The sequence below is a fragment of the Pseudonaja textilis genome, chromosome 3 (genome assembly GCF_049901715.1).
Source record: "Pseudonaja textilis isolate UNSWEBS1 chromosome 3, rPseTex1.2, whole genome shotgun sequence".
Classification (NCBI taxonomy): Eukaryota; Metazoa; Chordata; class Lepidosauria; order Squamata; family Elapidae; genus Pseudonaja; species Pseudonaja textilis.
In genome coordinates, this window is record NC_141992.1 from 132,499,553 (window position 1) to 132,516,357 (window position 16,805).

General features: G+C 39.4%; 1 protein-coding gene across 1 annotated transcript in view; it reads left to right on the plus strand.

Annotated features, from left to right (window-relative positions):
* The window catches only part of CDYL (chromodomain Y like), a 196,854-nt gene extending 188,157 nt beyond the window's left edge, over nucleotides 1–8,697 (plus strand). Inside the window, exon 7 of the mRNA XM_026714999.2 lies at nucleotides 6,758–8,697. Coding sequence (XP_026570784.1) covers nucleotides 6,758–6,916 — 159 coding nt within the window. The 3' untranslated portion in view covers nucleotides 6,917–8,697. The remainder of the gene's footprint in view (nucleotides 1–6,757) is intronic.
* The last annotated feature ends 8,108 nt before the right edge of the window (nucleotides 8,698–16,805 follow it).

Here is a 16,805-nt window from a genome sequence, read left to right on the forward strand (position 1 = left end):
TGCCCATCAGTAGCTCTGCCGGAGACTTGTTTGTGACCGTGCAAGGGGTCGAGTGTTGGCTTATAAGGAATCTAGAGAGTCTGGAATGCCAGTCATCTTGGGTAAACCTGGCGAGGGCCTCTTTGGTTGTTCTGACTGCTCTTTCAGCCAACCCATTGCTCGAGGGGTGAAATGGAGCCGTTAGGATGTGCCGGATGCCCAGGTTGGCGACATACCGGCTGAAGTCTGTGGACGTAAATTGAGGACCGTTATCTGATACAATAGTGTCCGGGAGACCGTGTGTGACGAACAAACGAATCAGTGCTTGGGCGATCGCTCGTGTGGTGGTTGAGAGTAGGAGTGCCACATCGATCCATTTAGAAAATGAATCTACTACTATTAGGAATGTCTTGCCATGGAATGGGCCGGCCAGGTCAACATGTAGACGAGACCATGGTGCGTTGGCGCTTTCCCATTTGGTGGGAGGGTGACTGGGGCGCTGGCCGGGATTCTTGACAGGGACGGCAGGAGCTTACCCATTTCGCAATTTCGTCGTCCATGCCCGGCCACCATACATAGCTCCGTGCCAACGCCTTCATTCGTACAATGCCGGGGTGCCCCTCGTGTTATGCCTTCAGGAATGACAACTCTGGTCCCCCATAGCAGACAACCCTGTAAACTGGAAAGTTCCTGTTGGCGGACTTTAAAGGGTGAAAATTCGTTAGAAGGGTTACTACCCGGCCACCCCCTCCGTACCCAGTCCAGGACCTGGGCGATCAGTCTGTCCTTCCTGGATTGGAAGGCAATGTCTCTCGCAGTGACTGGAATTCTGAACTCACTGGTGTCAAAAATGGTGTGGACTGGGGCCGGATCCTCCACGGGCGTTGGTAGCGGGCATCGGCTGAGGGCGTCTGCATGGCTGAGATTTTTTCCTGGACGGTGAACTAACTTGTATGAATATGCTGCCAGGACTAAGGGCCATCTTGTCATTCGGGGAGACAAGACTTGTGGTGTTTGCTTCTCTCCAGAGAGAAGTCCCAACAACGGTTTGTGATCTGTAACCAGTTCGAGTTGTGCCCAAACAGAAATTCATGAAATTTTAATGCTACGGCAGCTAGGGCCTCTTTGTCGATTTGGCTATAGTTGCGTTCTGTCATTGAAAATGTTCTAGAGAAGAACGCAATAGGGGCTTCGGACCCGTTGGGTAGTCTATGACTTAATACGGCCCCAATCCCGAAAGGTGAGGCATCTGCTGCCAAAACTAGCGGTAGGTTCTGGTTGAATTGGATCAGTACAGCGTCTGAAGTGAGGAGTGACTTGACTGCCCTGAAGGCGTATTCCTCTTTGGGTCCCCAGTGCCATGGAACATTTTTATCTAAGAGTCTATGTAGTGGTTCTGCCACTGATGCTTTGTGCGGCAGAAATGACGCATAGAAATTCAGCAGGCCTAGGAAGGCTTGTAGTTCTGGTTTGGACGACGGCGTGGGTGCCTCGTGAATGGCTTTAACCTTTGATTCTACCGGGTGGATGCCAGAGGCGTCTATTCGGTACCCGAGAAAGTCCACCTGCTTAGTGGCTATGGTGCATTTTTCTTTTTTTAGTTTGAGGCCATGCTGTCTGAATCTGTCCAACACCCCTCTAACTCTGAGGAAAAGCTGTGTTCTGTCCCGGGCGGAAACCAAGATGTCATCAAAGTACGGAACCACGCCAGGGAGGCCCTGTAGGATCCGTTCCATTAACGACTGGAATATGCCGGGCGACACTCGCACCAAATTGGAGGCGCTTGCATCGGAAGGCCCCTCTGTGGGTAACAATGGTTTGAATTCGGCCGTTTGGTTGTCCACAGGAAACTGTTGGTAAGCCTGTGACATATCCAATTTGGCGAATATCGTTCCGGGTTCGAATGTGTGCAGTAAATGCTGGATTACTGGCACTGGGTATGCGCTAGTCTGTAAATAGCGATTTATTGTGGTCTTGTAGTCTGAGCACATCCTTATACTACCATCTTTTTTGAGGGGTGTGACAATAGGTGTCTCCCACTTAGCAAAATCCGTGGGTTCGATTACCCCTTGTTTTAACAATTTGTCTAGTTCCGCATCCAGCTTAGAACGCAGAGCGAATGGCACTCTCCTCGGTTTCAAGCGGATGGGAACTGCCTGGGAGTCCACTGAGAAGGAAATAGGTGTGCCCTTGTAGCACCCTAATTCATCGCTGAAAACGTCAGCGTAATCAGAGAACAGTGAGTCGGTGTCAGAGGACGAGACAGCATGTACCCCCGTTAAGCTAAGGCCAAGAGAGGGGAACCAATCCAACCCCAAAAGACTAGGAAGGGCACCATCAACTACCACTAATGGCAGGTGGCCTTTAAAGGTTCTGAATTTGACTAGGAACTTGCCTGTTCCGATTACTGGAATGTTCTTCCCTTGGTAGTCTCGTAAGGATAGGCGACTCTTCTGCAGCTGTTTCCTGGACAGGCTGGGACGTATCTTCTTGAGCGTGCTCCATGAAATAATCGAGAGCGCTGACCCGGTATCGACCTCCATTAGGCAGGGTCTACCTTCTAAATGAATGGAGAGTTTAATTTTATTGGGTGTTAAGAAGGTATGGTTAGCTTGATAGCATGTAAAACAATTTTCTACTTGCCTGGACGGCCCCGAGGGGGCGTAAGATGGTGGCTTTTGTGGAGCCACGTGCGCTGCCTGGCACACCCTAGCGATGTGTCCTCTTCTGCTGCAGTTGTTGCAGGTGGCACTTTTGAACCTGCACGTTGCTCTGGCATGGGGACCCCCACAGGAGAGGCACAGCGGGGTGTGCCTAGGTGCGTTGCCTTCTCTCGGTCTAGTTCCTACCTGTGGCTGCTTGAATGGTTTGAGACGGTGCACCTCAGATTGCTCGATGGGCTCTTCTTCGTTCACTGCCTCCTCAGAATGCACAGTGACTGGGTTAGCTTTGGGGGTGCTTCCCTGTATTTCAGCCGCTGACTGTATTGCCAATTCTGCAGCCAGGGCTTCTTCGATGGCTTGTGCGAGGTTGAGATCCTTCCTTGCCAACAACCGCCTCTGTAGCCTTGTATCCTTGACTCCGCAGACAAGTTGGTCCAGGAGCATGTCATCAAGGTAGCCTTTAAATTCACAGTGCAGGGCTGCGGTTCTGAGGGTTGCCATATATTGGTTTATGGTTTCTCCCTCCGCTTGCTTCCTCATGCGAAATGCGAAGCGTCTCGCAATCTGCGACGGTTTCGGCGAATAATGATTGGAGAGGGTCTCCAGTAGCTCAGACCATGGGACATTCTTGAGTTCTCTTGGGGCGAACAGTGCTGTTGCTGTGTCAAATACGGTGGCCCCACAATAGCTCAGGAAGAACGACTTCTTTTTGTTGTCTGTAGTGTCAGCCAGACCCACAGCATCAATATAATGGTTAAATCGGTTTTTATAAGAGTCCCATTTATCTTCGTCTGGCTTAAATGGTGGGAACGCCAGATTCGCATTCATGACTGGTTCAGCTTGAGGCAGGTAAAACAAGTCTCACTGGGAATACAGGCCCTGGAAAAGGTAGCAGCTACAGTTTGTAGTGCTGTTAAACGAGTGTTCAGCTTCTGAGTTCTCTCTGGGTTGTACAGGTAGCAGCTGCGCTCGCAGTGCAATTTCGGTCTAGTGATTCAGCTCGTGGAATCTCTCTGGGTTTTCTCGCTCTCTGCAGCTCTTGGTGGCTGGGAACAGACGTTATAACTGACATCTGTTTGAAATTCGCGCCCTTACAAGGGCGAGGCGGCAATGGCTGCAGCTGCGCGCTGACAGCGATTTGAATTTCGCGCCAAGATTTAGCGGCCGTGAGCGTCGCGCTGGAGCTTCGCTACACGAGATTCTGGCAAGCTTGCTGTTGGCGGCTGAGGCTCTCAGCGCCCAACTCTCTTGTAGCTTATTTGTGTTCTTGAGCGGCTACACGCTCCGCTTCGCTTCCTTCTCAAATGGCTGACCGAGCTCTCAACGACGCGGCTACGGTTCAGCGCTTCAGATTCGTGACATTCAGCTCTTGTATAGCTGCTGGTTGGCCACATCCCATCCTCGTCGCCAATGTTAAGTTCGGAAAGGAGGGAGGCCACACCAGAGCTTTAGTCATAACACACTTTATTCGGAGGAATAAAGGGGGCTGTCGCGTCTGCAGCTAACAGCAGACCTACCAGCGAACAGCAGCTGGCTCAACCTAGCAGCCGGCTTTTATAGCCGACTGTCGAAGGGAGCCAGCCAATGGGGACTAAGAACGCCCCCGCAGGAATTGCGGACCTGATGGGGAACTGGTGTCAGCCCCGAGGACATAACAATTTCCTTCACATTTAGTAAAACAAGGCTAAAATAAATCAATTCCACATTATCTTGATGTGTATTACATACATTTCTAGTTGTTTTGCTTTTTTCATTAGCCCAAATCAATTGTATTGAAACATTTGATAAAGGAAGAAAAATTGATACTAATAGATACTAACAGGAAAATCCTATTTCATGCAGCAAGTCACAGCTTGCAATACATCCAAAAATCTACCTGTACAAGTGGAAGAGAGGAAAGAGACTTTTTCATTTGTTTTTATTTTTTTTACAATACTTGGATTTATATTCTCTTCCCTTTGAAACCAAAGACAATGATTTGTGCAAATTCCAAGTCTAGGTTGGTGACTTGTGGGGTTGGGGGGCAGAAAGGCTATTATTGAGTCAGAGGACCCATTGGATTTCTGACATCCTTTTACATTTCCTTCCTTCCTTCCTTCCTTCCTTCCTTCCTTCCTTCCTTCTTTTTTCTGAGTGAGGAGCCCCTTTTTATTTGTAAAGGGAAGACTAGAGGAAACATGGCCTCTGAGATAATTGGATTGGCTTAACATTTAATTATTTAAAAGTTTCTATTTGTGAAATTGTCAATGAAAGTCCCTGAAAATAATTAACATCCTAATTTTAGCATGCCTGAAAAGCTGCGTGCATATAAACATAAGTCATTTAGAAGTATAGTCACCCTGTCAGTGTCACTTTGACTTTTATTTGACCAGCATTCTTTCCATTTCAGTTGCCCAATTCAATTCATACTATGCATTCATATTGTTGCCTGCTGTATGAAACAAAGCATTTATAATGTAGACCTTTTCTACCAAAATAAGGCTGGGTGGGATTTTGTTGTTGTTATTAATCTACTACTGCTAGTGCTGACTTTAATTCAAAACTAGTTTTACGCAAATTATAATCTCATGAAGACCAGGAAGAGCTTCAAAAGTGTAGCATGGAAAAATAAAGCATTGCTGAAGGGAAGGCAAATTTTTCTTAAAAGTTGATGGTCCCTGCTTCCCCCCCCCTCTTTTTTTGTTTGTCTGTTTTTCCTTTATTGGCTGTTCAAGCAGCCTATATTTTCAAAAGTGTTCTCTGTTTATCAAAGTGTTATCCAAAAGAGTATTTGCTGGCTTTCCCCTGATTTTCCAGGGTTCCAGCAGGTGAATGTAGAGGACTTAATTCTCTAATCTGGACCACAAATAGCTCTACAGTTGTGGTCACCAGAACTCATCTAGGTCTATATGCATGTTATTCAATTATTTTTATTAATAACATGGATAAAGAAATTAAGGGAATGGTAATCAGTTTTGTAGATGATACAAATCAAATAACATCATAAAAGGCAAAGATACATTCAGAATGGGCTGAAAGAAACGCAATAGTTTTTTACAGAAACAAAAATAGTTTATTCTGTAAAATAGTTTTTTAAGAAACATATGCAATGTTATTAACTTAGTAAACAAATATTATTGTCTCGGGAATGGAAAAGAATTTTGAAAAGAAAATTGTAATGATAATTAATTGCAGAGGGAGCCAGTTTAATTTAGACACTAGCTTAAAAACTGGGAGACTGTGATTTCTGTCCCCAACTTAGGCCCAAAGCCAGCTGGATAACTTGGGTTGGTTGCTTTTTCTCAGTTCTAGGAAGAAATCAATGGCAAACCTCTTCCCCAAAAAACTTTGCCAAGTTGCCATGATTCAACACTGAGTCAAAGCATCCCCCCCCGCCGCCCCCACAAGAAAAAGTTAATTCCAAACTGAATATCTGTTACTTTTGATAGATTTTTTTTATTCTACTCTTTTAGATAAATAGCTCTTGATAGATTTCAGATGAACAAGTATTTAGATGTGGGAAGCATTCCAGTTTTCAGGTCTATGATTCTATTATTTCCTTGAATCTTTTCCCAGATTGAATGATAGATTGGAATATACTCTTCATTTTTTTTATTTGGTACTTCTCTGAATTTGCAATTCAGTTCCTAGATCAGCGGAAACAAAAAGTATAAAATGCAATGTTGAAGGCAAAATAACTTTAGAAATTCATACTTTAATTTTAAAAAATATATTTAGATATTTATGTTACTAAAATAAACGTTTTGAAATGTTTTAAATATTTTGTGACCTTTTAAAGCAAGCATTGATGGAGTTAGGATAGAGTAACTATAACTGTGACAAAATAGAAGATACTGATTTTTCATTCATGTGTGAAGTGCCTCCTCTGTTTTATACCTTCTTACAGAGAAGTGGCTATCATTGATTCCTACAGGGAAAGATGAATGGCTTAATTTTTAAAAAAGAAATAAGACCTGGGCTCAAGCTGTGATTCTCAGTTATCAAACATCCATAATGCATTGCACTTACTGCAACAGTCTGCATTCACATACTTTCTCTCTGACCACTATTTGTGATTAAAACTTGTCCTGAGTATTAAATAATACCATTCCTGTCCTTTTTTTAATTTAATGTAGGTACTTGAAGAATCCAAAGGTTTAGTTCGTAGTATTATGAAGGTGGACTTGGAACAAGCCAATGATAAGGAGTGTGAAGTTTTAAAGAAAATTTGGGGTTCTGCTCAAGGAATGGACTCAATGTTAAAATACTTACAGAAGAAGATTGATGAATTTTGAAGAGATGTGCATTGACACTGGATTGTACTTACTTGGATATCTGGATTTTTCATCAATACCCTAACTGAAATTAAAATAAAACATACCTAAGGCTCAGAAAATGTGGGCTAAAAGGCAGAGGAACATGGTTTTATGGTCAAGGGTTTTTAAAGAAGTACTGTATGTTAAGCATTGATTTTTTTTTCTTTTTCCACATATATAAATATATATATATATATATTATATTTCTTTATGTACACAAACTAAAATATATAATGGAGTGCACTACCAAACTTTTTGTCTTCTACTTTGTTATCATTGGCTAGTACTGTATCAGAAGAAAGTGGTGAATAAAATGAAATGTTGCATTATTTTGTATGTAGCAGGAAAGTCCTGAAGCAATGACTATTTTTTCACTAGAGTCCAGAGTTAAAACGGGTATTGGCCGGCCCTTACTTTCACTGCCCAAAAAGTCAGTTAAGAAGAGGCATTGCCTTGAATTTTGAGAAAGGTTTAAAAATACCTCAAATAATGTATTCTAAACAAAAAACAAATATTTTATAAGAAAAAAAATACCCTATATAGAAAACGCCCCTCTTCCCCCAAATTCCTAAGTGTGCTCAGGATTTATTCTATACGAACACTCAGTCCTTCTTGTTTTGGGGAACGTGCCCTGTTCTTACCCAGATAGCATGAAGATGCCAGTTTCTTGTCAAAAAAAAAAAAAAAAGTTTTGTTTTGCAGTATTAGTGAATCACTGAAATACCATATATACTATGGGTTAAATAATAGTTTAGTGTTAGTGGTTTTATAAAAATTTAGGGTTTTTTAATTATTTTACTACATAATTGCTTCTATTGCTGGGTGAAAAAACCTACATACATTGTTTTGTTCTATTTGCTTGTTTAAAGAAATACACCAAAAATATATATATTATGTCCATCTTTAGCTTCCTGTAGAATATATTTTATTTAATAAGTTAAAATTTGTGTGGCACACTATTAATTATTCCTTTTCCATGCTACCTTATCTGGTTTAGTTTATTGTTTTTTTTGTCAATGCTTTTAATCTTAATTATACACTATGTCCCTGATCCAGAGATCTCTCCATGCAGCAACAGGCGGAAGGCATTTTGCAAGGCATTGGATGAGGTTCCCCTCCAGTGAACAGGAGTAGTGCTTTTAATTGAAGTGGGTACGTAGATGTATTTTTGGCAGCCTATATTTGATGCAGGATTACTATCCGTGGCCTCACAACCCTACATCAATTGTTAGAGGCAAACCCCTCCATCTTCCCATCAAACACACAGTGCCCTTTTGTGCGCATGGAACTGCATCCAGAAGGGCAATGTGCTAGTGAAATTCTGTTTTCCCTTCATGCCTTTTCTGGATCAGGGTACATAATAGACAGTCTGGTATACAAGAGTGCCCTGTGTAAATAGACCTATTTTACATTCCTGTTGGGAGTGTATGATGATTCCTACTTCAGATATCTACTAGGATTTAGATATCTATCCTTGCAATCTTACTGAATGTATGAAGAATGGGGAAAAATTAAACCTTATTTTTGTACAGTTTGGAACTTTATACTTGGAGCCTGACCACCGAGCAGAAAGATGTACAGTGTATAAATCTGCTTTTCCTTGGGTTGGTACAGTATTTTTGCATCTGTGGGACCTAATTTTTGTTGTTCTAGTAGTTTGAACTATATATAAACTGTACAATCTGTAAAGTTTTTATAGAATAAATATTCAGCTGTGAACCTGTTAAAATAAAACTAATATTTCTTAACACCTCTTAAAAGTGCTGCAAAGTGTTGTCCTTATTCTCCATACAGTGTTCTTTCATCTTTCCCCAGGAAATGCATTTTTATAGCTTTGACGTCTCTTTTGAACTGTAGTAATTCTTATAAATTTTAATATCTTCCCCAGATTATAAGCCTTAATTTCCTGTTTTGCAGCAAAAACAGCTTTTAAAAGGCATGTAAAAAACTCACTGGATTAATTCTTAAAGTTACGCTCCTCTTAGATTCTGAAATGCAGAATACAAAAGAATAACTTTCCCCTGGTGTCATGTGAAGACATTAGTTTCTGCTGTAACCTTGTACTGTCTCTGTCCAGGGTTGAAAAAAAAAATAATACGATTCAGTTTTCAGATGACTAATCTCTTCACATCTGAACAACTACAGTGCGTTTGCAAGAAAAGGCTCAGATTTCTACTGCATGTTGCTTTTTTAAAACAATTGGTTAAGACCAACGTCCTACATATTTACTTTAATCAATCACCTTCTTTTTGCCCTCTTGTGTAATTCTCCGTTTTGACCTATAGTCAACCTATTATTTTCACAATGAGTTGTACAAACCATATATGTGCCTGTTTAGCAGTGTGAAGATAGTCATACAACAGCCTTCATTTCCTTGCTGTGCCTCAAAATTTGTGGGCTTGAGCAAGATAATATTGAAGAGTTCCTAACATTGTATGTGTGTGTGTGTGTGTATTCATAAAGCAATGCATCATTCCTACATTAAAAACTTTACGAACCTTGTGTATTTCAAGCAATATTCTTAATCATTCTAAGTAGGAAAACAGACAAACTATTACGTATTTGGAAATTTACAGTGCTTCTTTACCAAAGATATAAAAGTCACCTTTCGAGTGTAAAATAGGTTTAGAGAACACAAAGTATTGTGTCTTGCCTTTGCTTTTAGCAAACTTCATGCAATAATGTATTAGATAAAAATATTTATGGCCAATAATAAAGGCACTCTGCTTTGAAATCCACACCACCCAAGTTTGGAATAAGTCTCAAAAGAATAGTGGAGCTCACATACCTCACCTTTAGTAGCCTGAGCCTTTACAGAATTTTCAGATGTAAAATGTAGTTGCATTTTCTATCACCTGCATGATTGTAGTCTATGTGATAAATGTGGCCTTGAATGACGGCTTTTTCTAATAGCATTTACAGTGTTATGCAGATGCTTTCTCCAGAGGTTCTCAATCTACAACAAGGAATTTTGTGGGAATTCTTGAGACTTCTAAAGCTTTAGACTAGATTCAGGAGCCAAACAATACAATATCCCCAGAGAATGCAATCATCTGCTTAAATCTTCGTTTGTTTTCTAAGAGGTACAGCCCATCTTTTTCTTAATCAAAAGACAATCGACCTAATGTTCCTTACCCAATTTTTCCCCACCACAATCCAGCAAGATAGGTTGGGTTGAAAGAATGACTGGGTCAGAGTCACCCAGGGAGCTCCCAGCACTCAGGGTGGAGCTGAACTTGAGCTTCCCCGATTAAATCACTGCACTACAGTAGCCAGTCATTTCCATGTTGTTCCTAAGAAACCAGCATGGATATGTTCAGGTACACTGCAAGTTATTAACATGGAGATGTTACTTTTAAATAAATAATGCTGGTACTCCATAATCAAGGGAAATAAATGTTGGCTAGAATTGGCTTTCTAAGTGTTTGCCCATTCAGTCAGAAATTTTTGCATGCAAATGCATGTTCCCTGAGATTGTGCTTTATGATGCAATATATTCCAAGCATTTTCCCACGAAAGTGGTGATTTTGGTGGACCTAATCACTTCTTTGTGTATGTTTTTCCAAAATAAAGATTTTTTAAATGTAGTCTTGCATTTGAGATTTTTTTGATGGCTTCCGCCTTGGCTTTGTGCAAAGCCAGCAGGAAATGTCAGAAATCACAATCACATGATTTGGCTCGCTGGAACATTGTAATAATATGAGCCAGGTCATGATTGTGTGGCTGCAGGGGCACTATAATATTCAGAATTTGGAGGTGGGGTTGTAACTATCACTTGTTCAGCACTATCATTAAGTTTGGACAATCACCGAATAAGAACCATCTTCTGTTTGTGTGTGTGTTTTATCAGTATTATAAGAAAATATTTAACATGGAAACAGACTGAACATAAGCATTGGAGAGGGACTATATCATCTCATGATACTTTCAGGCAAGTTTTGTAATTCTCTCTGAACCTTGGAAAGATATTGTCACTATCAAAAATACCAAGCAAGATGACTCAATAGTTGGTCTCACAATGAGAAAGCATCCTCATTCTGCTCCTTATCTATAATTGGCCCTGCAAGTACTGTGTTAAAGTTCTGTTTTTCTTGGCAAGCGTTCTGTAGAAATACTTTGTGCATCTCAATCTTTGCTTTGATGTGTTTGGGCTGTTTCAGACATAATTAAACCTAACAGATCCAGACATATTTTTTGCATATTTTGTGCATTGCATTAATTCTTTAATCATTTCCCAGCAACAGCTGTGGGCACTGATTGACAAAGCCAAATACAGATGCACATGCACTCATATACACACACACACACACACACACACAAGCTATCATAGTCAGGAAACTTATTATGAGATTTGTAGTCCAACGAGACGTAGAGGGCTAGAAGTTGTCCATCTCTACGCTTTCATTCAGAAACCTGTATTTGCCATGCAAAAATAGGTAAAATATAGCTGGGTAAACTTCATCAAAGATTTAATCTCCATAACATAATGAAACTGTTTCTAAATAGACAGCCCTGATGGTTTTGTGAACTTATGAATGTATTATTGAATGGCTACTGCTTTCTTCCAAGATGTTTTTCTCCATCTTCCCATCTAATTTTTAGCTCAGCTCTTTCTTGATGGTCTCCCAAGCAAGCCAGAAGCAGCTGTGATTGTGGTTAACTTTTTGACATTATCCAAATGCTGCCATCTAGCTGGGCTACCTGACTCCCAAGTGTAATGTTTTGGTGAAATGCCTGTTTGGTTGATATTCTTCCATCAGATTTGCATTGTGTTGCCTTCCTTCAACCAGTGCTTAAATATGCTACCGTATAATTAAAGGTGTTCAGAGCATATGTGTTTTTTTGAATTGGGGTACAAAATCTTTTGGTCATTGAGTAAGATTTACGACTCAAGCACCATTTACAGACTATATATTTCATTTTATTTTATTGATACAGTTACAAGATCAATCAACCAATCAATAAACCACTAAACTACAGGAATCCCTGAAAAGACGGCTCATCAGATTTTCACAGAATGCATTCAATATTGGGAGGGTGGGGCATCAGCCCTCTGAGCAATTTTCAAACAGTTCTTTTTAGTAGCAAAGTCCCGTCCCCGTCTCTCTCCCCGCCCCCCCGCAACCATTGACAGAAAGCAGAATCTGCCTTCATATAACTTAAACTTGTGACCTGTGCACTCAGGCAATAAAGAGCGTTTGACTTTCTTCAGGGTTACATCCTTTCAAATATTTTAAAAATGTTACTGTACTCCTTACCCAACCAGTGTTTCTGCTCAAGGTTAAAATTCCTTTCATGTTTTTTAATCTAATATATTTCTCGTCCTCTGATCAACCATTACTGCCATTTCTCTAAATCGGTTTCATTTTGTTCTGCTTAAAAGTCTGGTGGCCAGAACTGGATGTGCTGCTGCAAACTTTATCCATATTTAGAATGTTAATGTGGCCTAAAATGACATTTCCATTTTTTTAGCCACATTACACTGCTGACTCCCATACAATTTGTAATCAAGATGACAGTGAACCAGACATTGAGGCGATGAAATAATAAGAAAGGGATACATAACTAAAAATAATTTACACCAGTATAACTCATAAAAGCTCTCCATACCCTTTCTAAACTTGCAAATTATTCCTGTTTATTATGCACTACTGGATGCATCACCGGATCTTCTTTAACTCATCAGTTCTTTAGAACTGAAGAAGCTTCCTAGGTGAGAAGTGAAACATCTCCAAAGAAAAAACAAAGTCCAGTTGCCTTTTTAAAAAAGCACCTTTGGGACAACTCTGACTGAGAATCTTCATAGACATACTTTATCTCATCTTTCTCCTCATGAAGAGAAAATTCATTCCAACCAAGCATAAAGTTCTTAACCTTCCCCATTCTCTTGCCCTGTTCCATAAAATAAATAGCATTAGCTGCATACAAAAATATGCATACATTTGTACATACAAACATACATGTCCTAAACAAATCTCTAACACTCATCATCATTCTTTACCCATTAATCTAAACATACATGAAATAACCTATACCATGTTTTTTCTTCTGGATGATAATCCCTAAAAACTGGCTCAATTCAATTACTCTCCCAATATATAAGGAAGGAGACAGACAAGATTATGCCAATTACTATCCACTCAGTCTTTCTATAATTGCTAGATTACCACAAATTTCTCTTATATTCCAAGAACTATCTTCTTTTTTGCTATGGTCATCATCCAGTGAGGTTAATATATTGTTGAAGACTTTGGTCAACTAATCATTTCATGTAATATTTTTTAGTCAGATAGACAAGTTGATAAACTAACCTAGCAGCTTTAGTCACATCTGTGCCATATATAATATTTCCTGCTAAGGGTAAGGAGACTACAGATCTATTTGGTCATCCTATGGTCTGCATACCACTGGGGGACATCAAAGCTGTTTTATATGTTGCTCACAGTAGTCTATCCATTCCAAATTACTTGCAAGCCCAAGTGTTGTGCTCATACCCCACCAATTAGGAGAAATATGCAGGCACCAGGATGCACCCCCTATTATATAGTCACACTTCTTTTTTCTGTTTCTTAATTCCACAATTTTCAATTCTCTATAGTTTGTTCGGCTATGTCTGCTGATTTATCTATCCTATAAAAATCATTTTGAAATTTGTTTTTAATATATTTTTATTGATAATTTATTAATACAAACAAGACAGAAAGAGAAGAAAAAAAATTAAAGTTTCAGGAAAAGGGAAAACAGAAGACTTATATATAAAGACTTTCAACTTTTATCAAAATAAGCATAGACAAATTTAATAACTCTTATAGGGTTAAAAACCGATATCTCTCCCTCCCATATCGTATATCTTATCTGTAAGCCAGTGACACAGTGGCCTAGTGGTAAAGATGCTCACCTCCCACTCAGAGATTGAGAGTTCAATCTAAAGTAGCAGCAGATGTTTCTCTCCTAGGGCAGAAAGAAAAAAATATCTGCTCTGAACTCTGCATTGCATCAGGAAGGGTATCCGGCCAGTAAACGCTGCTGCATCCAGTTGCCCCATTTTATAGGGTCATAAAAAGAGAGTGATCTGTAAGCAAATCCATAAAACACCAACTTACCAGGATTTCTCAAAGTGACACATAAGAGTTATGGCCAAACCATCAGCAAATCCCCTTAATTGCTAGTCTGAGATTTAAACTGAGTATAATTAGGTTTTCCCTAATCATGTTTCCATCAATCTCAAATTTCATTTCTCCCTTTTCATAATTCCCTTATGGAACACATATCTTCTTTTCAGAGAAAGCTACACTGCAGTAAACATTGAATAATTCTGCCTTTATTTTTCTACCCATTGGCATTCTGTCATTTCCATTAAAACACTTGCATACACATTCTTCTCTTGTTTTCCTCTTCCTTAGCCTTTTGTTGTTTTTAGGTTTCTGCCAGCCTCAATCCATTCCAAGCTTTACTTTTTGGCATCTTCTTTATAACTTCAGGCTACATGCAGGATGATCTCTGTCCACCTTCCTATGTATCCTTTTTATTGTGAGTCACGGGTAGATTTTATTAATTCAACTGTGCATGCATTTGACTTCTCAATCTCACTAGAGGCCAGTCAAAGAGTTTAGGAAGAAGGTAGCATTGCTACTGTCAACAATTCCTGATTTTATAATGTAACTTCACACAATATCTTACTGACACAGGGAAAAGGCTTCAGACCTTCTGGAAGAAAACAGAGAGCCTCTTCAAAGGAAAGAGAGTGAAAAATGGTTTCTATGTCACTCTAACAGCAGTAATTGCTGGTTTTAAGGGTTGCCTGGCTAAATGCCTGGGAGAGTAAAACCTACATCATGGATTCTTTTGGCAAGTAAAATTTACTTTTTCCTCTGTCCAGGTTTGAAAGCTAAAAGCGATTTGGAAGCAGATATTCCCCACCCCCACCCCAAGGATTTAGGCCATTTCTGAAAATAGTTGTGGGTTGTTTTTTTTTTGTTTCAAATACATTTTTAGAAAACTGTATTTTAATTGTTAATCTAAAATTATTTAAAGAGGATAGAGTGTAGTACTATAGTGAATCAAATCATTAATTTTCTTTAGTAGCCAGCTCAGAGTCTGGGAAAAACATAAGAGCATAAGATGGCAATTGTCTTTGTGGCGGTATGCAAAACTGCTTGCAATATAAATATTTTTTTTTAATGATGGCTCCAATCAAACCTGGGAATTTTTAAAGTTAGAGTCCAGGTTGTTAAGACGTTAAATCTAACCACTTAGTAACTAAATTGGGGAAGATGAAAAGAGCTGGTGATGAAGAGCCTCACTGGCAAGTTCAGGTAGTTTCTGTTTAAGGGGATATATTTGATTTAATCAATAAGGCAATGTTTTGTTTTAGCTTGGTTCAAATTTTAATTTGTTCCAAACTACAATTCCAATACAGTTCCAGTTCTTGATTAGAGGCACTTCTTGCATTCAGCTAGTTGCATGGTGTAATTCAATGATCTCTGTGCAATAAAATTATAACAATTGATGGGGTGGGGAAATGGGGGAGATAGAAAGGTTCTGAAAGAAAATGTGCCTCTGGTGAGGATACTCACAAACTCTTTCAGAAAAGCAGCAGAGCTACTTCTGGTGCACACTGGGTAGTTTTAATGTAAGAACAAAAATGGTACAACACCTGTCTATATAATTTACCTCTTCCCGCCCTACCACAAAAACCTTTAAATCCAGATGTTTTGTGTTTAGGTACTCAACAGCCCTTTAATGTAAGTTTACTTCCTGAAGGAGTTTGAGTTTGTCTCCTTGCCATTTTAAATAAACCAACAAAATTGATTTGTTAGAGTGTAATGGTTGCATACAGGATAATTAATATTTTTGTTGTTTTAATATATCTATATAGGAAGTAACTAGTTTCATTTTTAATCAATTAGGTGTAATAAATGTTGGCATTAACGATTGAAAATTTTTCTAAATTCTGACTTTTCAATACATTTAGAGGGACCTGTTTTGTTAGTGCCATTTTCTTCTTCCTTCATATTGTGCTGATTAAGTAAATTTATCTCAACTTCTTGGTTTTGTCGCTGCTTGTGTGCATGTATGTGTGTGTTCAAGAGACAGCAGATATAAAAATAAAATGGAGCAAATTTCAATAAGTACAGTGACCTTTCTGGAGTGCTGCCAGAAGCATATCCAAACATATTGTCTCTCTCAGTTCTTTCTAATATTACCTTGTATTTGTAAATCTTAAAAATAATTTGAATGTGACACAGGGCAACTTAAGCCAGCTATTTATTCCTATAGAGATCTTAAGAAATTGACATTGCATCAAACCCAAATTAATGCCTAAATGCTCAGCAACAAAATGCCAAGAAATCATGTTGGCATGTTAACAACTGGTTTAGATATGACGATGTAATCAGTGGATGGAACATGTGTATTTTTATTACATGCCTGCTGCCACAATTTAATTGGGCTTCACATCAAAATACTCCTGCAATCAGATATAGGTCACCTAATTCTTGTTTTTCTCTTGATAAAGGCAGCATAGACGAACAACAAAATTACTCCCTTTGATGGAGCATTATTTCAAGTTTTATGAGGTAAATTAGGTCTACAAAGATATTTTCTTGATACCAAGTGTCCTTCCAATGTGTAGGATTGAACACTTTCACTCTTCAAATTGTGACTAAGGTAAGCAATTTTCATGCTGTGGAAAAAAAGGCAGGCTACAAAGCAGACGACCAAAAGACTTTGAGGTAGGGTTTGATCAAATAGTATTTCACCAGACTTATCCTTAAAATATCTGACCACTAAACTGTCAGAAGCAACTGAGGCAAAGGCAATTGCTACACAGAATCCCTTCTTAATTGTGACTGGCTCAAGTAAACAA